This window comes from Nerophis ophidion, linkage group LG24 (assembly GCF_033978795.1).
Source record: "Nerophis ophidion isolate RoL-2023_Sa linkage group LG24, RoL_Noph_v1.0, whole genome shotgun sequence".
Taxonomy (NCBI): domain Eukaryota; kingdom Metazoa; phylum Chordata; class Actinopteri; order Syngnathiformes; family Syngnathidae; genus Nerophis; species Nerophis ophidion.
In genome coordinates this window covers 41386017-41405287 of record NC_084634.1, presented here as the reverse complement: position 1 = coordinate 41405287, position 19271 = coordinate 41386017, and the positions used below count along the sequence as shown (strand labels likewise).

At 37.5% G+C, this 19271-nt stretch overlaps 1 protein-coding gene across 8 annotated transcripts in view; it reads right to left on the bottom strand.

Moving 5' to 3' along the window:
* The window catches only part of dglucy (D-glutamate cyclase), a 102110-nt gene continuing 82839 nt past the window's right edge, over positions 1-19271 (bottom strand). For 6 of the 8 annotated variants that reach the window (XM_061886371.1, XM_061886372.1, XM_061886373.1 and 3 more), the window contains 3 exons: positions 10373-10492; positions 10082-10239; positions 1-168 (listed from right to left, as the gene is read on the bottom strand). In XM_061886371.1, coding sequence (XP_061742355.1) covers positions 19-168; positions 10082-10239; positions 10373-10492 — 428 coding nt within the window. In that variant the 3' untranslated portion in view covers positions 1-18. Of the gene's footprint in view, positions 169-10081; positions 10240-10372; positions 10493-19271 lie in introns of those variants that run through there. The other 2 variants (XM_061886377.1, XR_009804127.1) reach the window with 2 other exon arrangements.

The window sequence follows — 19271 nt, the reverse complement described above, 5'->3', positions numbered from 1 at the left end:
TATTTATTGATTGATTTATTAGTCCGAGTCCAAGGTGACCTTGAGTAGTTTGGCGATGATGTCAGAATGTGAGGGGTGAAAGGTCAGACCATCCACCTCCATGGCCAGGTTACCAGTTTTACCACTTCGAATGCCAAAATCCACCAGCGTTGACAAGATAGACTCCTCCTGGAAATAAATCATATTTGAGTACAGTTTCAATGCACTTGGAATGACTGTAGGAACTAGTGTTGTCCCCACAACATTATTTTTCTCACGGATGAAGAGCATATTGATGCACGTTTTGTCCACCCCAAGATCCAAGAAGACCAGTCGGACTCACATCCGACTGGTCTTCACATAGCAGGTAAATATCCAGAATCCTTTGCATCCATCACACTTCCTGACTATTTTATTCACCCCGCGAGCAGCAAGGTAAGGTGGGCGGGGTTGGAGGCGCGGGGGTGTAAAATATATTCATCTTACTCACGGATGCAAAGGATTCTGGGTATTTGTTGTGTTGCGTTTATGTTGTGTTACTGTGAAAATGTTCTCCCGAAATGTGTTTGTCATTCTTGTTTGGTGTGGCTTCACAGTGTGGTGCATATTAGTAAGAGTGTTAAAATTGTTGATATCACAACCATTAGTGTACTTTGTATCACCCAGCATGCCTTTCAATCTTGTACGTGTGAATGCGGGAGCTGCATACAACATGTTGCTGAACTAATAAGATTTGTAGGAGTTGTTGTAGGTGTCAAAGGCAATGGCTTCACAGCACGCCCTTATCCTTGTCATCAGGATGAACACAATTGGATATTCGCGAGTACGTTAGCGGCTCCCGTTGTTTTCTTTACTCTGTGAAACGGGTTTAAATAGCTCTTTGAGTGATGAAGGTGGCCGACCTCTAATGTATTTCAACGGGCGGTTGCGGTTCTGATAAAATGTTGGTTCGGGTGGACGGCGGGTGGATGACGACTTTGGTGATGCGGTTGCGGATGATATAATTGCCTATTTGAGCATCTCTAGTCCAAAGTAAAGGTGCCGAGCACACGGGAAGCTAAGGAGGAACTTAGCACAGAGCAAGAACATCTCGTGAGTGTTGCTTACCACAAACAAAGGATCAAGACTGAACAAAGGGAGAAGGCAGGCTTAAATAGGGAAGTAATAAATGACCACAGGTGCAAGTCAAAAACAAGAGCAGGTGGAACAAATGCGAAACCATGGTAACCAGGTAAATAAGGAAGTGCAAAAACTAGGAATCGGAAAAGTCCAAAACAAACCAAGAATACAAAAGGACTCAAAAAATCGAAATGAAAATGTGATCCGGGAAGTGGATCACAACAATTTTAGTACTGTTACCAACGTGTTGTTCCATACTTTTCTAAATAAAGACAAAGACAAAAAATGTCTTTATTGGAAGCAAACATCTTAGGGTACATGAAACATATGTTTATTATATGTCATGTACCTTAAGATTTTTTTGTTCCAATAAAGACAATAATGACATTTTCCGTGTTTCTCTCTATTTAGAAAAGTATGTAACTACATATTGGTGTGGGGACAACACTAATATCTACATGGACTTATTTAGAAAAGTATGTAACTACATATTGGTGTGGGGACAACACTAATATCTACATAGACTTATTTAGAAAAGTATGTAACAACATATTGGTGTGGGGACAACACTAATATCTACATAGACTTATTTAGAAAAGTATGTAACTACATATTGGTGTGGGGACAACACTAATATCTACATGGACTTATTTAGAAAAGTATGTAACTACATATTGGTGTGGGGACAACACTAATATCTACATGGACTTATTTAGAAAAGTATGTAACTACATATTGGTGTGGGGACAACACTAATATCTACATGGACTTATTTAGAAAAGTATGTAACTACATATTGGTGTGGGGACAACACTAATATCTACATGGACTTATTTAGAAAAGTATGTAACTACATATTGGTGTGGGGACAACACTAATATCTACATGGACTTATTTAGAAAAGTATGTAACTACATATTGGTGTGGGGACAACACTAATATCTACATGGACTTATTTAGAAAAGTATGTAACTACATATTGGTGTGGGGACAACACTAATATCTACATGGACTTATTTAGAAAAGTATGTAACTACATATTGGTGTGGGGACAACACTAATATCTACATGGACTTATTTAGAAAAGTATGTAACTACATATTGGTGTGGGGACAACACTAATATCTACATGGACTTATTTAGAAAAGTATGTAACTACATATTGGTGTGGGGACAACACTAATATCTACATAGACTTATTTAGAAAAGTATGTAACTACATATTGGTGTGGGGACAACACTAATATCTACATAGACTTATTTAGAAAAGTATGTAACTACATATTGGTGTGGGGACAACACTAATATCTACATGGACTTATTTAGAAAAGTATGTAACTACATATTGGTGTGGGGACAACACTAATATCTACATAGACTTATTTAGAAAAGTATGTAACTACATATTGGTGTGGGGACAACACTAATATCTACATGGACTTATTTAGAAAAGTATGTAACTACATATTGGTGTGGGGACAACACTAATATCTACATAGACTTATTTAGAAAAGTATGTAACTACATATTGGTGTGGGGACAACACTAATATCTACATGGACTTATTTAGAAAAGTATGTAACTACATATTGGTGTGGGGACAACACTAATATCTACATAGACTTATTTAGAAAAGTATGTAACTACATATTGGTGTGGGGACAACACTAATATCTACATAGACTTATTTAGAAAAGTATGTAACTACATATTGGTGTGGGGACAACACTAATATCTACATAGACTTATTTAGAAAAGTATGTAACTACATATTGGTGTGGGGACAACACTAATATCTACATAGACTTATTTAGAAAAGTATGTAACTACATATTGGTGTGGGGACAACACTAATATTTACATAGACTTATTTAGAAAAGTATGTAACTACATATTGGTGTGGGGACAACACTAATATCTACATAGACTTATTTAGAAAAGTATGTAACTACATATTGGTGTGGGGACAACACTAATATCTACATGGACTTATTTAGAAAAGTATGTAACTACATATTGGTGTGGGGACAACACTAATATCTACATAGACTTATTTAGAAAAGTATGTAACTACATATTGGTGTGGGGACAACACTAATATCTACATAGACTTATTTAGAAAAGTATGTAACTACATATTGGTGTGGGGACAACACTAATATCTACATAGACTTATTTAGAAAAGTATGTAACTACATATTGGTGTGGGGACAACACTAATATCTACATGGACTTATTTAGAAAAGTATGTAACTACATATTGGTGTGGGGACAACACTAATATCTACATAGACTTATTTAGAAAAGTATGTAACTACATATTGGTGTGGGGACAACACTAATATCTACATAGACTTATTTAGAAAAGTATGTAACTACATATTGGTGTGGGGACAACACTAATATCTACATGGACTTATTTAGAAAAGTATGTAACTACATATTGGTGTGGGGACAACACTAATATCTACATAGACTTATTTAGAAAAGTATGTAACTACATATTGGTGTGGGGACAACACTAATATCTACATAGACTTATTTAGAAAAGTATGTAACTACATATTGGTGTGGGGACAACACTAATATCTACATAGACTTATTTAGAAAAGTATGTAACTACATATTGGTGTGGGGACAACACTAATATCTACATGGACTTATTTAGAAAAGTATGTAACTACATATTGGTGTGGGGACAACACTAATATCTACATAGACTTATTTAGAAAAGTATGTAACTACATATTGGTGTGGGGACAACACTAATATCTACATGGACTTATTTAGAAAAGTATGTAACTACATATTGGTGTGGGGACAACACTATTATCTACATGGACTTATTTAGAAAAGTATGTAACTACATATTGGTGTGGGGACAACACTAATATCTACATGGACTTATTTAGAAAAGTATGTAACTACATATTGGTGTGGGGACAACACTAATATCTACATGGACTTATTTAGAAAAGTATGTAACTACATATTGGTGTGGGGACAACACTAATATCTACATGGACTTATTTAGAAAAGTATGTAACTACATATTGGTGTGGGGACAACACTAATATCTACATGGACTTATTTAGAAAAGTATGTAACTACATATTGGTGTGGAGACAACACTAATATCTACATGGACTTATTTAGAAAAGTATGTAACTACATATTGGTGTGGGGACAACACTAATATCTACATAGACTTATTTAGAAAAGTATGTAACTACATATTGGTGTGGGGACAACACTAATATCTACATAGACTTATTTAGAAAAGTATGTAACTACATATTGGTGTGGGGACAACACTAATATCTACATAGACTTATTTAGAAAAGTATGTAACTACATATTGGTGTGGGGACAACACTATTATCTACATAGACTTATTTAGAAAAGTATGTAACTACATATTGGTGTGGGGACAACACTAATATCTACATAGACTTATTTAGAAAAGTATGTAACTACATATTGGTGTGGGGACAACACTATTATCTACATAGACTTATTTAGAAAAGTATGTAACTACATATTGGTGTGGGGACAACACTAATATCTACATGGACTTATTTAGAAAAGTATGTAACTACATATTGGTGTGGGGACAACACTAATATCTACATAGACTTATTTAGAAAAGTATGTAACTACATATTGGTGTGGGGACAACACTAATATCTACATGGACTTATTTAGAAAAGTATGTAACTACATATTGGTGTGGGGACAACACTAATATCTACATGGACTTATTTAGAAAAGTATGTAACTACATATTGGTGTGGGGACAACACTATTATCTACATAGACTTATTTAGAAAAGTATGTAACTACATATTGGTGTGGGGACAACACTAATATCTACATGGACTTATTTAGAAAAGTATGTAACTACATATTGGTGTGGGGACAACACTAATATCTACATAGACTTATTTAGAAAAGTATGTAACTACATATTGGTGTGGGGACAACACTAATATCTACATAGACTTATTTAGAAAAGTATGTAACTACATATTGGTGTGGGGACAACACTAATATCTACATAGACTTATTTAGAAAAGTATGTAACTACATATTGGTGTGGGGACAACACTAATATCTACATGGACTTATTTAGAAAAGTATGTAACTACATATTGGTGTGGGGACAACACTATTATCTACATGGACTTATTTAGAAAAGTATGTAACTACATATTGGTGTGGGGACAACACTAATATCTACATAGACTTATTTAGAAAAGTATGTAACTACATATTGGTGTGGGGACAACACTAATATCTACATAGACTTATTTAGAAAAGTATGTAACTACATATTGGTGTGGGGACAACACTAATATCTACATGGACTTATTTAGAAAAGTATGTAACTACATATTGGTGTGGGGACAACACTAATATCTACATGGACTTATTTAGAAAAGTATGTAACTACATATTGGTGTGGGGACAACACTAATATCTACATAGACTTATTTAGAAAAGTATGTAACTACATATTGGTGTGGGGACAACACTAATATCTACATGGACTTATTTAGAAAAGTATGTAACTACATATTGGTGTGGGGACAACACTAATATCTACATAGACTTATTTAGAAAAGTATGTAACTACATATTGGTGTGGGGACAACACTAATATCTACATGGACTTATTTAGAAAAGTATGTAACTACATATTGGTGTGGGGACAACACTAATATCTACATAGACTTATTTAGAAAAGTATGTAACTACATATTGGTGTGGGGACAACACTAATATCTACATGGACTTATTTAGAAAAGTATGTAACTACATATTGGTGTGGGGACAACACTAATATCTACATGGACTTATTTAGAAAAGTATGTAACTACATATTGGTGTGGGGACAACACTAATATCTACATGGACTTATTTAGAAAAGTATGTAACTACATATTGGTGTGGAGACAACACTAATATCTACATAGACTTATTTAGAAAAGTATGTAACTACATATTGGTGTGGGGACAACACTAATATCTACATAGACTTATTTAGAAAAGTATGTAACTACATATTGGTGTGGGGACAACACTAATATCTACATAGACTTATTTAGAAAAGTATGTAACTACATATTGGTGTGGGGACAACACTAATATCTACATGGACTTATTTAGAAAAGTATGTAACTACATATTGGTGTGGGGACAACACTAATATCTACATAGACTTATTTAGAAAAGTATGTAACTACATATTGGTGTGGGGACAACACTAATATCTACATGGACTTATTTAGAAAAGTATGTAACTACATATTGGTGTGGGGACAACACTAATATCTACATAGACTTATTTAGAAAAGTATGTAACTACATATTGGTGTGGGGACAACACTAATATCTACATAGACTTATTTAGAAAAGTATGTAACTACATATTGGTGTGGGGACAACACTAATATCTACATGGACTTATTTAGAAAAGTATGTAACTACATATTGGTGTGGGGACAACACTAATATCTACATGGACTTATTTAGAAAAGTATGTAACTACATATTGGTGTGGGGACAACACTAATATCTACATAGACTTATTTAGAAAAGTATGTAACTACATATTGGTGTGGGGACAACACTAATATCTACATGGACTTATTTAGAAAAGTATGTAACTACATATTGGTGTGGGGACAACACTAATATCTACATAGACTTATTTAGAAAAGTATGTAACTACATATTGGTGTGGGGACAACACTAATATCTACATGGACTTATTTAGAAAAGTATGTAACTACATATTGGTGTGGGGACAACACTAATATCTACATGGACTTATTTAGAAAAGTATGTAACTACATATTGGTGTGGGGACAACACTATTATCTACATGGACTTATTTAGAAAAGTATGTAACTACATATTGGTGTGGGGACAACACTAATATCTACATAGACTTATTTAGAAAAGTATGTAACTACATATTGGTGTGGGGACAACACTAATATCTACATAGACTTATTTAGAAAAGTATGTAACTACATATTGGTGTGGGGACAACACTAATATCTACATAGACTTATTTAGAAAAGTATGTAACTACATATTGGTGTGGGGACAACACTAATATCTACATGGACTTATTTAGAAAAGTATGTAACTACATATTGGTGTGGGGACAACACTAATATCTACATAGACTTATTTAGAAAAGTATGTAACTACATATTGGTGTGGGGACAACACTAATATCTACATAGACTTATTTAGAAAAGTATGTAACTACATATTGGTGTGGGGACAACACTAATATCTACATAGACTTATTTAGAAAAGTATGTAACTACATATTGGTGTGGGGACAACACTAATATCTACATAGACTTATTTAGAAAAGTATGTAACTACATATTGGTGTGGGGACAACACTAATATCTACATGGACTTATTTAGAAAAGTATGTAACTACATATTGGTGTGGGGACAACACTAATATCTACATAGACTTATTTAGAAAAGTATGTAACTACATATTGGTGTGGGGACAACACTAATATCTACATAGACTTATTTAGAAAGTATGTAACTACATATTGGTGTGGGGACAACACTAATATCTACATGGACTTATTTAGAAAAGTATGTAACTACATATTGGTGTGGGGACAACACTAATATCTACATGGACTTATTTAGAAAAGTATGTAACTACATATTGGTGTGGGGACAACACTAATATCTACATGGACTTATTTAGAAAAGTATGTAACTACATATTGGTGTGGGGACAACACTAATATCTACATAGACTTATTTAGAAAAGTATGTAACTACATATTGGTGTGGGGACAACACTAATATCTACATGGACTTATTTAGAAAAGTATGTAACTACATATTGGTGTGGGGACAACACTAATATCTACATGGACTTATTTAGAAAAGTATGTAACTACATATTGGTGTGGAGACAACACTAATATCTACATAGACTTATTTAGAAAAGTATGTAACTACATATTGGTGTGGGGACAACACTAATATCTACATAGACTTATTTAGAAAAGTATGTAACTACATATTGGTGTGGAGACAACACTAATATCTACATAGACTTATTTAGAAAAGTATGTAACTACATATTGGTGTGGGGACAACACTAATATCTACATGGACTTATTTAGAAAAGTATGTAACTACATATTGGTGTGGGGACAACACTAATATCTACATGGACTTATTTAGAAAAGTATGTAACTACATATTGGTGTGGGGACAACACTAATATCTACATGGACTTATTTAGAAAAGTATGTAACTACATATTGGTGTGGGGACAACACTAATATCTACATAGACTTATTTAGAAAAGTATGTAACTACATATTGGTGTGGGGACAACACTAATATCTACATAGACTTATTTAGAAAAGTATGTAACTACATATTGGTGTGGGGACAACACTAATATCTACATAGACTTATTTAGAAAAGTATGTAACTACATATTGGTGTGGGGACAACACTAATATCTACATAGACTTATTTAGAAAAGTATGTAACTACATATTGGTGTGGGGACAACACTAATATCTACATAGACTTATTTAGAAAAGTATGTAACTACATATTGGTGTGGGGACAACACTAATATCTACATAGACTTATTTAGAAAAGTATGTAACTACATATTGGTGTGGGGACAACACTAATATCTACATGGACTTATTTAGAAAAGTATGTAACTACATATTGGTGTGGGGACAACACTAATATCTACATAGACTTATTTAGAAAAGTATGTAACTACATATTGGTGTGGGGACAACACTAATATCTACATGGACTTATTTAGAAAAGTATGTAACTACATATTGGTGTGGGGACAACACTAATATCTACATAGACTTATTTAGAAAAGTATGTAACTACATATTGGTGTGGGGACAACACTAATATCTACATAGACTTATTTAGAAAAGTATGTAACTACATATTGGTGTGGGGACAACACTAATATCTACATGGACTTATTTAGAAAAGTATGTAACTACATATTGGTGTGGGGACAACACTAATATCTACATGGACTTATTTAGAAAAGTATGTAACTACATATTGGTGTGGGGACAACACTAATATCTACATAGACTTATTTTACACACACTTTATGCCTTTTGCCTCCCCAGCCCATTTTTTTTAGCACGATGTAGCCCCCAAGTCTAAAAGTTTGGGCACCCTTGCACCCCCCAGTATCGCCTTCTCTCTGATACTATCAGCTTCTGATAGCACAGTCAAAGCAAACCTGGATCAGACATTTTGTTATCCTGTTGTTATTGTGTTGTTATTGTGTTGTTATCCTGTTGTTATTGTGTTGTTCTCCTGTGTTGTTCTCCTGTTGTTATTGTGTTGTTCTCCTGTGTTGTTGTCCTGCTGTTATTGTGTTGTTATCCTGTTGTTATTGTGTTGTTCTCCTGTGTTGTTGTCCTGCTGTTATTGTGTTGTTATCCTGTTGTTATTGTGTTGTTCTCCTGTGTTGTTCTCCTGTTGTTATTGTGTTGTTATCCTGTTGATATTGTGTTGTTATTGTGTTGTTCTCCTGTGTTGTTGTCCTGCTGTTATTGTGTTGTTATCCTGTTGTTATTGTGTTGTTCTCCTGTGTTGTTGTCCTGCTGTTATTGTGTTGTTATCCTGTTGTTATTGTGTTGTTCTCCTGTGTTGTTGTCCTGTTGTTATTGTGTTGTTATCCTGTTGTTATTGTGTTGTAAGCGTTGTGTGTGTGTGTGTGTGTGTGTGTGTGTGTGTGTGTGTGTGTGTGTGTGTGTGTGTGTGTGTGTGTGTGTGTGTGTGTGTGTGTGTGTGTGTGTGTGTGTGTGTGTGTGTGTGTGTGTGTGTGTGTGTGTGTGTGTGCGCGCGCGTGTGTGTGTGTGTGTGTGTGTGTGTGTGTGTGTGTGTGTGTGTGTGCGCGTGTGTGTGTGTGTGTCACCTTGTCCACAGATGGCAGGTTGGCGGTGCAATGTTGTAACGCTTGAGAAGTCAGGTGATGCTTCCCCAGTCCTTTGTGCAGATATCGCAGGTGTGTGGGACAGGTGTGCAGCAGGTAGAGGCCACAGGCCACAGCGTACCCTCCCCAGTTGGACACCCCTGCAGGTTGGATGAGGGGCAAAACACGGAGCTGGTGAGCAGAACTGCTGCTTCCAAGGCCTGGTGCAGAACCCTGACTTGAGAAGGCAGCAGGACTAGATGATGTGATGATGATGATGATGATGATGCACACCTGCGGTGATGGCGTAGTCCGCGGGAACCTCACAGGCTATCAGCTCCCCCTTTGGCATCAGGCTTTTCACCTTGTCCTTCACTTTGCCCATCCCCAGCTCATTGCCTCCATCACCAATTCCTGCAGGAGAGAAGATGTACTGTATCTTACAAGTAATATTATCACTGGAGGAGGAGGAATATCTAAACATGTTTCACTACACAGCGTAGGAGGATACAATAACTCACCGCCGTCACAATGTAAACAAATGCCATGAGTGGATCTACACCTGACATCCACTATAATGATACCAAGTACAGGAGCGTATCTAGTCGATACTACTATGATTACATTTATATTTTTTATCGTCACAAAATATTTTTTCCTTTCTTAAAATGTATATTGTGTTTATAAAGTCAGTAAATATGTCCCTGGACACATGAGGACTCTGAATATGACCAATGTATGATCCTGTAACTACTTGGTATCAGATCCATACCTAAATGTGTGGTATCATCCAAAACTAATGTCAAGTATCAAAGAAGAGAAGAATAAGTGATTATTACATTTGAACAGAAGTGTAGATAGAACATGTTCAAAGAGAAAATAAGCAGATATTAACAGTAAATGAACAAATAGGTTAATAATAATTTTTTACAGTTTGTCCCACATAATGTGTATAAAATAATAGGTGTATAAATGACACAATATGTTACTGCAGACTAATTAGGAGTCTGCAGTAACATTATGTCATTTATATGTATATATAAATACGTATGTATATGTATGTATGTATATATACACGTATATATGTATAATAACATATGTATATATGTATGTATAATTATATATATATTTATATGTACATATGTATATGTATGTATATATGTATATTTACGTATGTATATATCTATGTAAATATATGTTTATATATGTATGTATATATGTATACATAATGAATATGTATGTACGTATATATGTATGTATATATTGTATATGTATATTTGTATATATGTACATATATGTGTATATTTGTATATATGTACATATGTATATATATGTACATGAATATATATATGTAGATATATGTATGTATATATCTGTATATATATAATACATGTGTATATATGTGTATATATGTATGTATATATCTGTATATATATAATACATGTGTATATATGTGTATATATGTATACACATATATATTTAACAGAATATATATATAGATGTGTGTATATATATGTATCAGTATATATGTATAAATATATATCAGGATATATGTATAAATGTGTATAATATGTATGATAATACACACATATATGTGTAAATATACAGTATGTATATACACATATATGTATATATGTACATATATGTGCACATAAGTATATATGCACATATATAAACACACATATATATTCATATACATTTACATACATACATATGTGTATATATATATGTATATACATATGTGTGTATGTATGTATATGTGTATATTTATATATCCATCCCTCCATTTTCTACCGATTATTCCCTTTCAGGGTCGCGGGGGGCGCTGGCGCCTATCTCAGCTACAATCGGGCGGAAGGCGGGGTACACCCTGGACAAGTCGCCACCTCATCGCAGGGCCAACACAGATAGACAGACAACATTCACACTCACATTCACACACTAGGGACCATTTAGTGTTGCCAATCAACTTATCCCCAGGTGCATGTCTTTGGAGGTGGGAGGGGCCTATCCCCAGGTGTATGTCTTTGGAGGTGGGAGGAAGCCGGAGTACCCGGAGGAAACCCACGCATTCACGGGGAGAACATGCAAACTCCACACAGAAAGATCCCGAGCCTGGATTTGAACCCAGGACTGCAGGAACTTCGTATTGTGAGGCAGACACACTAACCCCTCTCCCACCGTGAAGCCCATATTTATATATGTGTTTTATATATATAATACACATATTTATGTGTATTAGTTTATATATATAGTAATATAAAATACACATGATATATACATACATATATATAAATATACATACTGTATATATGCATGTATATGTATATACATGCATATATCTATACGTATACATATTTGTATAGATATATATGTATACATACATGTATGCATATGTATATAAATACACACATATTTGTATATATGTATATACATGTATATATGTGTGTATTTATAGATGTGTGTATAAATATGTATACTGTACATATAATGTGTATAATAATACACATATATATACACACATTTATATATATTATGATTCACATTATATATGTACATGTTTATACATATGTACGTATATATATATATATATATATATATATATATATATATATATATATATATATATAATGTGTGTGTGTGTGTGTATATGGAACACAATTTACTGTTCACAAGACCAAGGACAGTCCAGTGGTTAAGACTGCTGACTCGGGATGACATGTACTGGGTTCCAACCCCACTCTTGTTGACGGTATTTTGTTCTACCTCATCATACTTTACTGATCTAGGTGTCCTTGATTACATTTGTTTATGAAAAAAAATCATTACTCCACAAAATCCAGAATAGCCCTGTGGTTAAGACTGTTGACTCAGGTTGAAGGGTGCTGGGTTTGAATCCTGGTAGGGTTAACATGTATTTAACTAAACCGGCTGGAGGCTTCAAGGTGACATGTATTGTGACTGTGTCACTTCTCTAATGTCGTGTTGAAATAATTACTTAATAAACTTTTTTTTATCCTAATACAATTAACCTGTTGATTTTTAATTGTACCCCGCAGAGGTCATTGGTCATCGCTCTTTATTATTAACTTGTTTGGGGTCTGAAGTTTATTAGAAGCCCACAATGTTGACCATTGAGCCATCCTGGGACCCGTTAAGGTTTGGTTTTCAAACCCAGCTCTAGTTGACAGTATTTTGTTCCACCCAAGGTATTGGGTTCGAACCCCACCCTGGTTGGCAATATTTTGTTCCACCTCATAATACTCTACTGAACCAGGAGTCCTCGATTACATTTGTGTATGGAACAGAATCTAGGCTACACAAGTCCCAGGATGGACCAGAGGTTGAAACTGCTAACTCGGAATGAAAGGTACTGTGTTCAAACCCCACTCTGGTTGGTGGTATTTTGTTCTGCCTCATTATACTTTACTGAGCCAGGGCTCGTAGATAACATTTGTGTATGGAAAGAAATCTGCACTGTACAAGACCAAGGATATCTCAGTGATTAAGACTCCTGACTTGGAATGAGAGGTACTGGGTTTGAACCCAACTCTAAATAAAAACACCTCCTCATAGTTTACTGAACCAGGAGTCCTCGATTACATTTGTGTATGGATTACTATTCTTTTTACGAAAGACATACGATAGACCAGGAGTTAACCCAGCTAGCTATGATTGAAAGGTATTGGGTTCAAATCACACTCTGGTTGGTGGTATTTTTTCTACCTCATCATTCTTTACTGACCCAGGGGTCATAGATAACATTTGTGTATGGAAAGAAATCAAGTCTTTGCAAGACTCAAGATAGCTCAGTGGTTAAGACTACTGACTTGCAATGAGAAGTACAGGGTTCAAATCCCACTCCAATTGATAGAATTTTGTTCCACACTATCATACTTTACTGAACCAGGAGCCCTCGAATACATTTGTGTATAGAATACAATCTTGTCCACACACGACACAGGGTAGACCGGGGTTAAGATTGCTAACTGGGAATGAAAGCTTTTGGGTTCCAATCAGACTGGTTGGTGATATTTTTCTACTTCATCATTCTTTACTTAGCCAGGGATCAAAAATAACATTTGTGTAGGGAAAGAAATCCTAACTTCACAAGACCAAGAGTAGCTCAACGGTTAAGACTGCTGATTTGGACAGTGAGATAATGGTTTCGAACCCTGCTAACTTGGAATGAAAGGTACTGGATTCAAACCTCACTCTGGTTGGTGGTGTTTTTTCTACCTCATCATTCTTTACTGAGCCAGGGGTCATAGATGACATTTGTGTATGGAAAGAAATCAATGCTCCACAAGACCAAGATAGCTCAGTGTTTAAGACTACTCATTTGGAATTCGAAGTACCGGGTTCAAACTCCACTCAGTTTGAAAAAGATTTTTCCACCCCCAACATATTTTACTGAGCCAGGAGTCCTCGTACACATTTGTGTATGGATTACAATCTAACCTTCACAAGACCCAGGATAGACCAGGGGTTTAGACTTTTAACTCGGAAAGAAAGGTACTGGGGTTCAAACCCCACTCTGGTTGGTGGTATTTTTTGTACCTCATCATACTTTACTGAGCCAGCGGTCATAGATAACATTTGTGTATGGAAAGAAATCAAAGTTTCACAAGACCAAGGATAACTCAGATATTAAGACTACTGACTTGGAATTTGAGGTACTGGGTTCAAACTCCACTCTAGTTGACAGAATTTTGTTCCACATCATTATACTTTACTGAACCAGGAGTCCTCAAATACATTTGTGTATGGAATACAATCTTGTCTACACAAGACCCAGGATAGACCAGGGGTTCAGACTGCTAACTCTGATTGAAAGGTACTGAGTTCAAACCCCACTCTAGTTGATGGTATTTTTTTCTCCCTCATCATAATTTACTGAGTCAGGAGTCCTCGATTACATTTGTGTATGAGAAAAAAGGTGAATTTTCACAAGCCCCATCTTAGCCCAGTGGTTAAGACTGCTGACTTCGAATGAGTGGTACTGAGTTCAAACCCTGCTCCAGTTGGCATTATTTAGTTATTTCTCTTAATACTTTAGTGAGCCAGGGTTTGTAAATAACATTTGTGTATAGAAAGAAATCCTGACTTCACAAGACGCAGGATATACCATGTGTTAAGAGCGCTGGCTTGAAATGAACAATACTAGGTTCAAATCCCACTCAGGTTGAAATAATTTTTTTCCACCTCAACATATTTTACTGAGCCAGGAGTCATAGATAACATTTGTGTATGGAAAGAAATCTAAACTTTACAAGACTAAGGGTAGCTTAATGGCTAAGACTGCTGACTTGGACAGAGAAATAATGGGTTCGAACCCTGCTAACCTTGGAATGAAAGGATCTTGGTTCAAACCCCACTCCGGTTTGCATTATTTAGTTCTATCTCTTAATACTTTAGTGAGCCAGGGTTTGTAAACAACATTTGTGTATCGAAAAAAATCATAGTTTCACAAGTCCCAGGATAGACCAGGGGTTAAGACTGCTGACTGGGAATAAAAGGTACTGGGTTCAAATCCCACACTGTTTGATGGTATTTTGTTCTATCTCTTTACTGAGCCAGGAGTCCTCGATTACATTTGTGTATGAGAAAAAAAATAGTTTCTTCATCACCCAGGATAGCCCAGTGGTTAAGGCTGTTGACTCAGATTTGAGTGTGCTGGGTTCGAATCCTGGTTGGGTTGACATGTAATTTGCAAAACTGGCTGGAAGCTTCAGGTTGACATATATTGTGACTGTGTCACTTCTCTCATGTAATGTTAATTAACTTTTTTTTTTTTTATCCAATTACAATTAACCTATTTTTTCTTATTTGTACCCAGGAGAGCTCATTGGTCAACGCTCTTTATTATTAACTTTTTTCTCCTATTCCCACCCACCTCAGGAATTACACTCACTCGCACACACGCACTCATTCACACACACACACACTCAGAGGTAACCCCTGAGGTGTCATCTTTGACGATTTATTTTTGATTATTATTATCTTTAGTGTTGACTTAATTTTTGAACTATATGTTAGTCAAACAAGTAGCACATAACATTACTCTGTGTGAGGGAGAAGAAACACCCCACAATGTATGTCATTTTGACGCCATACAGCCAAATTACTGAGTCCCTGTATGGGATTTGAACTCAGTACCTCTGTATCCGGAGCCCACAGTGTTGACCATTGAGCTATCCTGGGTCCCGTTAAGATTTGGTTTTCGCTCATATACAAATGTTATCAGTCAACTATGATCCAGGCGAAAAAACAAGATCTCCCAAGTCATGGATTTGAACCCAGGATCACTGCATGAGAGACAACAGTCTTAACCATTGAGCTATCCCCGGACAAATCATAATATGGTTTTCGCTCATATACAAATGTAATCAGTGAAATATGATCCAGGAGAAACCAGAAAATAAATTTCTCCAAGTCATGGATTTGAACCCAGGATTACTGTGTGAGAGACAACAGTCTTAACCATTGAGCTAAACCGGGACACATCAAAATATGGTTTTCGCTCATATACAAATGTAATCAGTGAAATATGATCCAGGAAAAACCTGAAAATAAGATTTTCCAAGTCATGGCTTTGAACACAGTAGTACTGCATGAGAGGCAGCAGTCTTAACCATTGAGCTAGTCTGAGTCTCTTTGTAAGTGAAGTCTGGCTCATTCACTAATGGAATCATGACATCTGTCGCAGTGAACTACAACTGAGGTGGAACTAAATTTTGAACCTAAGTTAAATATCAAAAACTAATGGAATTCAAACCCAGTACCCCTGTATTTGTTTTTGTTTTTGTTTTTCTGGTCCTGTCCAGCTTCTCAGGCAAATCATATAGTAGATGTAGATGCCCATATCGGCTGTTCAGATTTACTTTACAAAAGAGAAGTGTAGGATACTTCTCTTGTTGCCTTATTTGAATTTGACTTTATTAAATGTATTTATATTAATATTTGGTGCAGGAGGGGATAGAAAGAGAAATAAAAGAAGACAGAGGGGGAAATTGTGGGGACAAGAGGGGGATTAGACAGAGAGACAACAACAACAACAGCAAACACAACAATAACAACAATAATAGAACAACATCAGCATATAGGATATGTACAAATATGATGGCAACAGTAATAGCAAAGAAGCACTTAGCAAAATAAATAATACAGAAATGACAATTGACAATTGCCCCCCGGCTCAAAGCCTGCACGTTGGAGTTCAACCCAGTGGACGAGAGGGTAGCTTCCCTTCGCCTTTGGGTGGGGGGACGGGTCCTGACTGTTGTTTGTGCTTACGCACCAAACAGCAGTTCAGAGTACCCACCCTTTTTGGATACACTCGAGGGAGTACTGGAAAGTGCTCCCCCGGGTGATTCCCTTGTCCTACTGGGGGACTTCAACGCTCATGTTGGCAACGACTGTGAAACCTGGAGAGGCGTGATTGGGAAGAATGGTCGCCTGGATCTGAACCCGAGTGGTGTTTTGTTATTGGACTTTTGTGCTCGTCACGGATTGTCCGTAACAAACACCATGTTCCAACATAAGGGTGTCCATATGTGCACTTGGCACCAGGACACCCTAGGCCGCAGTTCCATGATCGACTTTGTAGTTGTGTCATCGGATTTGCGGCCTCATGTTTTGGACACTCGGGTGAAGAGAGGGGCGGAGCTTTCTACCGATCACCACCTGGTGGTGAGTTGGCTACGATGGTGGGGGAGGATGCCGGACAGACCTGGCAGGCCCAAACGCATTGTGAGGGTCTGCTGGGAACATCTGGCAGAGTCTCCTGTTAGAGAGAGTTTCAATTCACACCTCCGGGAGAACTTTGAACATGTCACGAGGGAGGTGCGGGACATTGAGTCCGAGTGGACCATGTTCCGAACCTCTATTGTCGAGGCGGCTGATTGGAGCTGTGGCCGCAAGGTTGTTGGTGCCTGTCGTGGCGGTAATCCTAGAACCCGTTGGTGGACACCAGCAGTAAGGGATGCCGTCAAGCTGAAGAAGGAGTCCTATCGGGTTCTTTTGGCTCATAGGACTCCGGAGGCAGTGGACGGGTACCGACGGGCCAAGCGGTGTGCAGCTTTAGCGGTCGCGGAGGCAAAAACTCGGACATGGGAAGAGTTCGGGGAAGCCATGGAAAACGACTTCCGGACAGCTTCGAAGCGATTCTGGACCACCATACGCCGCCTCAGGAAGGGGAAGCAGTGCACTATCAACAACGTGTATGGTGCGGATAGTGTTCTGCTGACTTCGACTGCGGATGTTGTGGATCGGTGGAGGGAATACTTCGAAGACCTCCTCAATCCCACCAACACGTCTTCCTTTGAGGAAGAGGTGCCTGGGGAATCTGTGGTGGACTCTCCTATTTCTGGGGCTGAGGTCGCTGAGGTAGTTAAAAAGCTCCTCGGCGGCAAGGCCCCGGAGGTGGATGAGATCCGCCCGGAGTTCCTTACGGCTCTGGATGCTGTGGAGCTGTCTTGGTTGACAAGACTCTGCAGCATCGCGTGGACATCGGGGGCGGTACCTCTGGATTGGCAGACCGGGGTGGTGGTCCCTCGCTTTAAGAAGGGGGACCGGAGGGTGTGTTCCAACTATTGTGGGATCACACTCCTCAGCCTTCCCGGTAAGGTTTATTCAGGTGTACTGGAGAGGAGGCTACGCCGGATAGTCGAAGCTCGGATTCAGGAGGAACAGTGTGGTTTTCGTCCTGGTCGTGGAACCGTGGACCAGCTCTATACTCTCGGCAGGGTTCTTGAGGGTGCATGGGAGTTTGCCCAACCAGTCTACATGTGCTTTGTGGACTTGGAGAAGGCATTCGACCGTGTCCCTCGGGAAGTCCTGTGGGGAGTGCTCAGAGAGTATGGAGTATCGGACTGTCTGATTGTGGCGGTCCGCTCCCTGTATGATCAGTGTCAGAGCTTGGTCCGCATTGCCGGCAGTAAATCGGACACGTTTCCAGTGAGGGTTGGACTCCGCCAAGGCTGTCTTTTGTCACCGATTCTGTTCATAACTTTTATGGACAGAATTTCTAGGCGCAGCCAAGGCGTTGAGGGGATCCGGTTTGGTGGCCACGGGATTAGGTCTCTACTTTTTGCAGATGATGTAGTCCTGATGGCTTCATCTGGCCGGGATCTTCAGCTCTCGCTGGATCGGTTCGCAGCCGAGTGTGAAGCGACCGGAATGAGAATCAGCA